Source organism: Ctenopharyngodon idella, chromosome 1 (genome assembly GCF_019924925.1).
Source record: "Ctenopharyngodon idella isolate HZGC_01 chromosome 1, HZGC01, whole genome shotgun sequence".
Taxonomy (NCBI): Eukaryota; Metazoa; Chordata; class Actinopteri; order Cypriniformes; family Xenocyprididae; genus Ctenopharyngodon; species Ctenopharyngodon idella.
The window spans coordinates 254,353-265,439 of NC_067220.1; the positions used below are offsets into that span (position 1 = coordinate 254,353).

The 11,087-nt window shown below is 36.3% G+C and overlaps 1 protein-coding gene across 6 annotated transcripts in view; it reads right to left on the bottom strand.

The window, feature by feature from the left end:
- The window catches only part of LOC127496649 (B-cell receptor CD22-like), a 158,506-nt gene that overhangs the window by 24,040 nt on the left and 123,379 nt on the right, over positions 1-11,087 (bottom strand). The window contains exons 1-4 of one of the 6 annotated variants that reach the window (XM_051864670.1): positions 6,171-6,295; positions 5,830-5,896; positions 3,098-3,448; positions 1,078-1,326 (exon numbers count right to left, since the gene is read on the bottom strand). The exons of 4 other annotated variants lie outside the window; for them this stretch is intronic. In XM_051864670.1, coding sequence (XP_051720630.1) covers positions 1,078-1,326; positions 3,098-3,448; positions 5,830-5,884 — 655 coding nt within the window. In that variant the 5' untranslated portion in view covers positions 5,885-5,896; positions 6,171-6,295. Of the gene's footprint in view, positions 1-1,077; positions 1,327-3,097; positions 3,449-5,829; positions 5,897-6,170; positions 6,296-11,087 lie in introns of those variants that run through there. One more of the 6 variants, XM_051864762.1, reaches the window with a different exon arrangement.

Here is an 11,087-nt window from a genome sequence, read left to right on the forward strand (position 1 = left end):
TACATATAAATGTAAACATCTGGACTTTCTCTCAAATAATCTGATGCATTTTGCACACATCTGAGTCTGATTTCTGTTGTCATGCAGATAGAGGGGTCAGAACTTAGCATAAATAACATGATTAATGGATCCTTGTGTCAACAGACCAGGATGCTGGTGCAGGTCACCCATTAAGGAACAGCCAAAACAATCTTTTTTTTTTTTTTTAGAAAAAAAGAGAACAAAATTAAGGTTATTCAAAAGACTTGCAATAGACGTGAGGATGTTTTTGGAGAAGTTAAAAGCAGAAATGTGATGCTTATAATTTTATAAATGTGTTTAGAAAGCATTTTCGGTAACACTTCAGTATAGGGAACACATATAAACTATTAACTACGACTTTTCCCTCAATAAACTCCTAATTTACTGCTTATTAATAGTTAGTAAGGTAGTTGTTAAGTTTAGGTATTGGGTAGGATTAAGAATGTAGAATAAGGTCATGCAGAATAAGGCATTAATATGTGCTTAATAAGTACTAATAAATAGCCAATATTCTATTAATATGCATGCTAATAAGCAACTAGTTAAAAGACCCTAAAATAAAGTGTTACCGCATTTTCCAACACTAAAACCACATTGTTCACATCTTGTAGCCTTACTATTGAAACAGCGAGTACTTTAACATTTATGGATCATCCCAATTTACTTGCATTTGAAAGTGTCTACTGCCAGATTTATTTATTTCTTTTTTATTTATTTCTTTTTTTTTTTTTTTTTTAAGGAGGGACGGTGAACTCTACTGGATTTGGAAATCAAACCTTTAAAAAACATGGGTCAAAACACAATACTGGTATTACTGTTTAATCAGTAATACAAACAGAAGACCAGTACTATCTGCAAGTTGAACTTTTTTTCTTTTTTTTTTTAACAATTGTCATAATTTTTGAACAAATGTCATATTAATTTGTCAAAAATAAAAAAATAAAAAGTTTAACTTGCAGATAGTACTGGTGTTCTGTCTGTGATACTGATTAATTGTCTATGTTACATGTTACAAACAATCTGAGACCATTATTGTGTTTTGACCCGTATACTCACACATGACATTGAGCTCAACAGCAGGAGAGGTGTGATTGTGTCCGTGTACAGCACAGCTATATCTGCCTGCATCCTCTCTTCTGACTGACTGCAGCAGGAGTTCATTGTTTCTGTCTCTTCTCTCAGTTAATGGCTGTGAGTTTCTGTACCAGATGAATGTTGCTCTGTCAGTCAGAGTGCAGCTGCTTTTACATGTCAGACGGACTGAACGTCCCTCTGTCACTCTCTCAGGAGACTCCACCTGAAGATCTGAACACAACACACACATTATATCTGCACTGTAAAAAAAAAAAAAAAAAAGAAAAAAAAAAGAAGTTTCTTTAATTTAACTTTTTGAGTTATATTTTTTACATTGACTCAGTTAAGTTGTATTTACTTGACAAATTTAGTTATTTGAACTTGGAATAACTTTATGAAAGTACAGTGAACTTATTTTTTTTTTTTAACTTTTCAATACCACAACTCATGTTCATGTTATTTATTAGTTAAACCCAAAAAATAATAATAATTGTCGCACTGAACTGCACTGAAACATCAACTGCAAACAAATTAAATTTCTCAAGATCTGAGCAGAGGACGATTAAACAACTCCAAAAACACTTTACCAGCTTCACCGGTTTCTTTAACACTCTGTTTAGAAAACATGCTTGTTGTGTTAAAGAAAGCCAGAAATCAGATGCTTGCTACTTATTAATGATATGTGTTTAATGATTAATGAAAGTGGCTTGCTTTACTGATCACATCTGAAACCTCATCACTGATTGTCAGGGTTTAGTGTTATTAGAGTCTCTAAACTTTCTACTGATCTTGCGATGCTGCAGCATTTGCTCCAGCAGTGTCACAATCTGATCATTTGAAGAATTAGAAACATGCTGGACAGTAGATTTTGACCTATGACATGCATTGCAGCATGAATTTCAGTAGTTGTTTTGTCACCATTGTTGAGGTTTGTATGATGAGTGTTGATATCTAAGTGTGTCTAAACGCCCAGTTTGAAATTATTGCATAAGATGTTTTGGATATTCTCAGTTGTGTCAGTGTTGATGCACTAGTGCTTCTAGCTAAGTTTTAGTTAAAAGAAGATATTTTCATAATTCAATAGGGCCTCAACTTTATTATTGCAGTATTTGCTTTGAAACAGTCATTTAAACAGTAATCAGTCACTGTACAATAATTATTTGAATGTGATAAAAGCAGAAACTTCAGCTGATTAATTTTATCAAAGCACAAGTGCTCTTAATGAAACACTGTTGCGAATGGTGGAAAAAAAAAAAAAAAAAGGCAATTTAAGAAAAGCCAAGGGTCAAGTGCTCAACTGAAGCAAACACTTTTCTCTATAATGATGACTTCAAAAATTTTCATTAACATTAATTAGAGCTAAACCTAGAACGAAACAACAAAGAAATAAAGTCAAACTGGTGTGTAATAAGTGAAGCTGGTAAAGTGTTTTTGGAGTTGTTTAATCATCCTCTTCTCAGATTTAGAGACATGTCATTGATTGGATTTGCAGTTGATGTTTCAGTGGCTGAAATCAGATCAGTTATTATTTGCAGTAGAAATGAATTTAAATGGAAATTAAGTTCTCAAACGAAACATGGCTGAAACATTTGAAATAAAACAATTATTTATTTGGTTGAATTATTAAAAAAAGCCACATTAGGTTACATGAACATTAACTTTGGTATTGAAAACTATTGAACTGTAAGTTTAAATAACTAAATTTGTCAAGTTGAAAATACTTAATATTCTAAGTAGTTGAAATGGAAATTAGTACCTCAAAAAGTTAAGTTGAGTGAACAAAAAACATATTTTACTGGGAATGTTTGTACTGAAAACTTACTTTCATAAAGTTAATCCAACTAAACTATATAAGTTCAAACAACATTAAATTTGGCAAGTTGAACATACTTAATATTCTACTTAAAGACAAATGAACTGAGTCGGTACAAAAAAGATAACTCAAAAAGTTAAGTTGACTGAATTAATTTTTAGAAGAAGAGATAAACCTCATAAAAGTCACCTGTGACATTAAGAGTCACTCCTGGAACACCAATCCATTTACCATCATCTTTATCAGTGATGAATCTGAAATAGTACTCGTGTGAATCATTCAGTGTCACATGACTCAGTCTGATGGTGCAGTTCTGCTGTTTATCTCCCAGATACTGAAGCCTCTGACTGTATTCAGGGTCCTCAGACAGATCTGGATGCTCTCCTGTGTCCTCTTTATCATTTGTTTTGGTCCATAACACTCTCATGATCTGATATCCAGTAGGGTATGTATAAGTGCAGTTCATTATCACTGATGAGTCCTTTAGTGCACAGATGTGTGAAGGACTGTAACTCACACCCCAATCAGCACTAGAAACCCCTAAAACACAACGTTCACAAGGAAATTGTGAAAAATATCTATGAGTTAAATGGGACCATAAAAGTTAATTAAAACTTGTTTTATTTAAAAAAAAAAAAAAAAAAAAATCTTTATATAAAATGAAGAACTATGTCTAAAATCTACAGACAGACAGAAGGTGATGAAATGCAGGAAGCAGAACAATGAACACTAAACATGAAAGACTGAATGTCAGAAGTTTCAGCATTTAGCATTATGTCTGCAAAAACCTGAATAATACAATTTTGTTTGGAAGCAGCAAATAAATCTTACTACATTATAGTAGATATTTTACCAGAGATTACTTTTCCTGGGGCTACTAGCAGGGTTAACTGATTAGTCAAAACTTTTTTTTTCCTAATTGTTACATCCCTTGTAATTTGTTTCTGTGTTCTCTTCTGTTGTGGGAGGTGTTTGTATGTATTCTGTCCAGGAAGAAAACCAGATTGGTTCCTTCTGATTGGTGACTCCTGGACGTTTATAAAAAGGCTTGTTCGACTTGCAGCGCTGCACAGACCGATCGGCGGCTGATTTGAAGCAGTGCATGCCAGTTAGAAATTTTGTCCGACTTGAGACAGCGCCGACGCCATGCAAATGTGATGTATGGCCTCAAAGTACCGCGGGAGCGATTCGAGAGCAGCCGGCTGAGTCAGCCGGAGCAGTTTCTCAAGAGGAGCTGCACGAGCTCTGATGACGACACAGCTGTTTCACAATTGGCCGGATTCACTGCATGACAACGATCATGTCTGTTTCTTGTTTATTGTCACACCTTCAGTTCCACTAATGCTCACAAATCTTTATTTTTTATAACAGTTAAAGCTCTTTTCATGTAGTCGTGATGTTGTATTGTGTCATGTTTATCAAAATAAAACCAGAAGTGTAAAGAGTACCTGAAAACTACTTGAGTAAAAGTACAGATACCTTACATCGAAAATTACTCCATTACAAGTTATAAGTAACCAATTCCAATACGACTTGAGTAAAAGTCTTAGAGTATCTCATTTTAACAGTACTTAAATATTTTACTCGTACTGAATGTAGGCTCAAAGATGCACTAGTCCTCAACACCTACGAGACATGCCAGTGAAACACAAGAAACAGTTGATTTGTGAGAAGAGCAATCATATTTATTTTCTATAATCAAAATTGCAATAAATCAAGGTCGACACAACAGCCTCTAAAATGCTGACAGACAATCAAGTCTGAGTCAAGCTCAAGTGCTCAAAAAGAGCATAAGTAAACCAATATTCTTCAAAAAGCTCTCGTCAATATAACAGATATGTAAAATAATGCTAAGTAAAATTAAAAAGTCAAAGCCTTCTTTGACTTTTAATTAATTGCATTGCTCATTACAAATGTAGTGGAGTAAAGAGTTCATATACTTATTCAAAATGTAGTCAAGTAAAGAGTAAAAGTTGCTAATATCTTTGAAACTCAGTAAAACTATAGAGTAGCCAAAATGATACTCAAGTGCAGTAACTAATTATTTTTAATCAAATACTTTACACCTCTGAATAAAACTGATAAAAAACGCAGACCCCACGACATTGGTATTTAAATAATATGTGATTTAAGTAATCTCTGAAACATCTGTGTATTAGTCAAATATTACATTTATTTCACTTCAGCTGTGATAAAGTATGCAAACACCACATGAGCGTCACTACGGGAATCAAAAAGTGTCCGACTTCACATCTCCGTTTTTAGCTGCACCCCGACTGTACGCGGCTACTCTGGCCGATCAGTTGCATCCAGCCGCAGCCGAACACACCTGAAGCCTCCTTCATCACTTCTTTCATTAGCCTTGTGCTCACTCTCTGTGCTCTCCTTGCCTGACTTTGCTAGTAGGTTTCAGAGTGTATGAGTAAGACTGTTGAGAGTGTTTATTTTTGGGTTCTCATTCGAGTGTGAGAGAGAAGTTGTTAGTTTCCTGTGAAACGCCATATTTGTGATAGTGACTACCACCTGTTTACCGACCTCGATTCCAGATTACCCCTGTACAGATTTGTTAGCTCTTATACTTTATATAATTTTATATAGTAATTTGGGAGGTACAGAGACTAATGACACTTTTGCTATTGCCTGTTTTTGGATTAGGGAGTTAGGGAAGTAATTGTATTTTCTTTTCTTTTATTTTGTGGATTAGGGCAGTAGGAGGTACAAATTAGTTACTTTTGTTTGTTATTTTGGCTCTGTTGGCTCCTGAAGCTAAATCCCCAATTATATTATAAATCTGTTAATGTCAATAAATATGTTTCATTCGTTTTTCCATAAATACCTTATCATTTCAGGGTTTTTTTTTTTTTTTTTTCTCCTAATATTGAGTTATTATAAGTCCCATTGCATTTACAGGAGAGACTGACCTGAAATCATGTGAAGAAACAGCAGAAGAAGAGGAGGAACCGTTATCATTGGCATCACTGCAGGAAACTAAATCATTTACACAACAACACGTCATCTTTAGTTCCATAAAAACTACAACAACATCAATATTATAAACACTGTAAAAATGATAAAACTATTTTAACATTATTATTGTTAGTAGTTTTCCACGGTTGAAACTCATGTAAAGACGACACTGGGCACACATGAGCTCTGGATGTCCAGAGGTTATTATGAAAGAAAATGTTTCTCAGAAGTTTCTTCTGTGAATGGAGATTCATTAGTTATTCAATATTCATCACTGAACAAGTGTAACTCTTACCGTGTTGTAGTTTCAGACACAGCAAACAGACTCCAGGAGAGTGAACTGCAAATGCGAGCTGACAACTTTCTTCTGCTGTTTTACAGTTTGTTCCTTCCTCTTTTTAACGTCTATTTTAGAGAACTGCCCCATGCTGAGACAGGAATCTCCCAAATAAGACCACTTGCAAAAAAAAAAAAAAAAGCTCTAGCAAGAGGATTGATTAAAACAAAATGTCCATACTTTAGTATGAAGGTAAACTTCCTGTCATCAAGATCAGATGGTGTTTTTCAGTTTCCTGAAAAGTGTTTTTCTTTCTTTAAAGAGAAGTAGCTCTTCATATTTATAGACAGTAAGTGTTTGCACAATAAAATCAACCTTTGTATGTTTACATGAATGTTCAGTAATAGTTTACACCTCTTTGACGCAGGAACATGCAATTACCTTCCCTTATATAAAAGAATCAGGTAACTATATAATGGGTGGATGGACAGATGGATGGATGTGTGTATGGATGCAGGGATAGATGGATGGATAAATGTGTAGATGGATGAATGAAGGGATGGATGTGTGGATACAGTGGGTACGGAAAGTATTCAGACCCCCTTAAATTTTTCACTCTTTGTTATATTGCAGCCATTTGTTAAAATCATTTAAGTTCATTTTTTTTCCTCATTAATGTACACACAGCACCCCATATTGACAGAAAAACACAGAATTGTTGACATTTTTGCAGATTTATTAAAAAAGAAAAACTGAAATATCACATGGTCCTAAGTATTCAGACCCTTTGCTCAGTATTTAGTAGAAGCACCCTTTTGATCTAATACAGCCATGAGTCTTTTTGGGAAAGATGCAACAAGTTTTTCACACCTGGATTTGGGGATCCTCTGCCATTCCTCCTTGCAGATCCTCTCCAGTTCTGTCAGGTTGGATGGTAAACGTTGGTGGACAGCCATTTTTAGGTCTCTCCAGAGATGCTCAATTGGGTTTAAGTCAGGGCTCTGGCTGGGCCATTCAAGAAGAGTCACGGAGTTATTGTGAAGCCACTCCTTATTTTAGCTGTGTGCTTAGGGTCATTGTCTTGTTGGAAGGTAAACCTTCGGCCCAGTCTGAGGTCCTGAGCACTCTGGAGAAGGTTTTCATCCAGGATATCCCTGTACTTGGCCGCATTCATCTTTCCCTCGATTGCAACCAGTCGCTGCTGCCACCACCATGCTTCACTGTTGGGACTGTATTGGACAGGTGATGAGCAGTGCCTGGTTTTCTCCACACATAGAATTAAGGCCAAAAAGTTCTATCTTGGTCTCATCAGACCAGAGAATCTTATTTCTCACCATCTTGGAGTCCTTCAGGTGTTTTTTCATGTGTCTTGCACTGAGGAGAGGCTTCCGTCGGGCCACTCTGCCATAAAGCCCCGACTGGTGGAGGACTGCAGTGATGGTTGACTTTCTACAACTTTCTCCCATCTCCCGACTGCATCTCTGGAGCTCAGCCACAGTGATCTTTGGGTTCTTCTTTACCTCTCTCACCAAGGCTCTTCTTCCCCGATAGCTCAGTTTGGCCGGACGGCCAGCTCTAGGAAGGGTTCTGGTCATCCCAAACGTCTTCCATTTAAGGATTATGGAGGCCACTGTGCTCTTAGGAACCTTAAGTGCAGCAGAAAGTTTTTGGTAACCTTGGCCAGATCTGTGCCTTGCCACAATTCTGTCTCTAAGCTCTTCAGGCAGTTCCTTTGACCTCATGACTCTCATTTGCTCTGACATGCACTGTGAGCTGTAAGGTCTTATATAGACAGGTGTGTGGCTTTCCTAATCAAGTCCAATCAGTATAATCAAACACAGCTGGACTCAAATGAAGGTGTAGAACCATCTCAAGGATGATCAGAAGAAATTGACAGCACCTGAGTTAAATATATGAGTGTCACAGCAAAGGGTCTGAATACTTAGGACCATGTGATATTTCAGTTTTTCTTTTTTAATAAATCTGCAAAAATGTCAACAATTCTGTGTTTTTCTGTCAATATGGGGTGCTGTGTGTACATTAATGAGGAAAAAAAATGAACTTAAATGATTTTAGCAAATGGCTGCAATATAACAAAGAGTGAAACATTTAAGGGGGTCTGAATACTTTCCGTACCCACTGTAGATGGATGGATGGATTGATACATTTTTAGATGGATGGATGGATGGATGGATGGGGCAGTAACATGTAACTACATTCCCTTATATAAAAGAATCAGGCAACAAAATAGATAGATGGAGTAACATTGAGGATGGCCAGACTTTACTTCCACTGTCCTGAAGAGGGAGCTGTTTTTCAAATCATACTTCTGTCACAGTGTGTTTACTTATAGGGAAGTGTAACTCTACACACACACACACACGTGCACACACACACACACAATATCTGTCCAGTATTTAGTGTGAGAACAGGTAGTGGGAGTCGAGGTTGAAGCAGGCAGTCATGAGAACCGTCACCTCCATCAGTTTCTCAGGTATACGGTATCTGTCATTACACTAAATCAGTGAGAATTTCACTTTTTACTCTTCAGTTTCATTGATAAACAACAATTCAGCATGATAACTCTGAATCGGTCTCTGTCAGCAGTGCTTGGTCTTTCAGTGCTGTGGCTGATGGAGAACTCACTGGCTCTTACCGTCACTGGATCTGTGGGAAGCAACATCTCAGTCACCTGCAGATATCCTGAAACGTACAAGAATAACAGCAAGTACTTCTGCCAGATGAGCGACTCGATTGCTCAGAGAGATCCTCAGTGTGTTCAGACGACCCGGAGAGAGACGAGGTCTGAACGAGGGAGACTGACTCTTCTGGATGACACCAGCTCTCATGTTCTCACAGCTCTCGTCTCTAGACTGGCTCCAGAAGACTCTGGAAAGTACTGGTGTGGTGTAGATATCAGTCTGCTGCCTAATTTCACCTCCGAGATCTGGTTAACAGTCACCAAAGGTGAGAAACTCAAGAGCTGAAGACTCACTGTCCTACTGAATATCCTTAATATATGAGCAGTTGACAGGATGACTAATCATTTGTCTAAACATCAAAGAACACTGATTTGTTCAACTGTTGTGGAAAAAAATACATTTAAGCTCCATAAAGACCTCATGTAAATTGAGCCATGATTACATGGAATATTTGTACTTTTAAAACGGATTCGTCACACAGCAGGACTTTCGCTTTTGTTTTCGGTGCAGGGGATCTTTGTATCAACAGGGTGTCACTCCAGGTTCATGATGATGGTGGCTTTGATGTGTGTTTGTGTTCTGTTTTTCGTGTGTTTGTTTGGTCTGTTTCAAGCACTCAAGCACAACAGCTGCAGTAACTCAGGTGAGACTACAGCACTAACAGAACATGTACTTTTCTTCAAAACACGTTCTGAAAGAGCCCCTGCATATTTCAATAAATCGATAATTAAATCAGTGCAGGTGACGACAGCAAATCTCATTCATAATTAATAACCTTGTTATAACATCAGTGTTATTTTAGAATCATCGAGATACTATTTTTATATATTTATATATCTTAGCTCTTATCTGCTTATGTAATTTATAAGTTTATTTTATACAGGATGACTATGAGAGAATAAATCATCCAGACTCATTAGAAGATCAAAGTGATAAAGAGGAATTTTACAGACCTACAATCCCAGATTATACAAACACAGAACCGGTCGACACAGATTCCTACTACATAGATGTAGTTTCAGCACAAACACAAGATCAGATCTACACAGAACTGGACACCAGTAGACAGAGTCACGTGTACCAGAGTCTTACAGCAGATTCTGTTCAAGAGTCGATCTATCAGACTATTAAAACCCCAAACTTCTCAGACAGCTAAAATAATCTAACCTCTGTCATAATTTTCACAATAAAATAAAACATATTAAGTTAACTGAATTAACTGACGCCTTTTTGTTGATAGAGAGCAGAAAAGTGTTAGAATGCAATTTTACAAACTTATACAACATATCTTGAGATGGTATTTTAGTTATTAAATATAATACAGAAATCATTCACATTTGTCTCAGTATAGTTTTGTGAAGCAGTAAGTATTATAAGGTAATAATAATCTCTGTTGTGTTTATCATCTTCACTTTGCTGCATTTGTATTGGTATTTTTGTCTCACCATCTAATAAATATACATAAACATCATTTCTCTGAAAACAAGTTTGATTAGATTATGCAATTTTGTTTCAAATAAGTATCTTTTTTTAAAGATTATACTGGAAAACAAGACATAAATACTGATGAAGGAAATGTTTTGCAGTGTCAGTCTGCACAGTGTTATAGTTTTTATTTGGGGCCCTCTGCTGGTCACGAGCGATTAAAACACTCAATGTGCAACACACTTCTTATCAAACCGACAAAAACCCTGTCAGATAATCAAGACAAGTTCTATAATTACTAAGTGCAATATTACCTTACGAAAATTACAACATTGCAGAGGATTTTTTTTTTTTTTACTTTTTTTGGAACATCCTTATAAGTGTAAAATGGACTTTCATAATTTTGTTTAAAATCCATGTAAAGCAATACACTGCTTTACATTATTTTTCACCACAGAAAAATGTTATTAAACACCCAGCCAAATTTGATTAAAAAAACTGCCAAGTAAATGAAATAAGTTATCAAAATCTTGAAAAAAAAAAAAAAAAAAAAAAAAAACAGCATGTCTGCTCTGAAACGCTGGGGGCGTGTCCACTGTTGGCGCTGAAACCACGCCCACTCGCGAGAAAGATGCGTTCTCTCTCAACTTGTCTAATAAGTCCAACATACTGATGCAGATAAACAAAATAATCACGTTAGAGGGTTGCAAAATTTAGTAGCGTTACTGTGGACTACCTACTAATTATAACATAAGCACACAAGGCAATTTACACTCATTGGTGGGCAGTACTGCCGACTGTGGCAGCA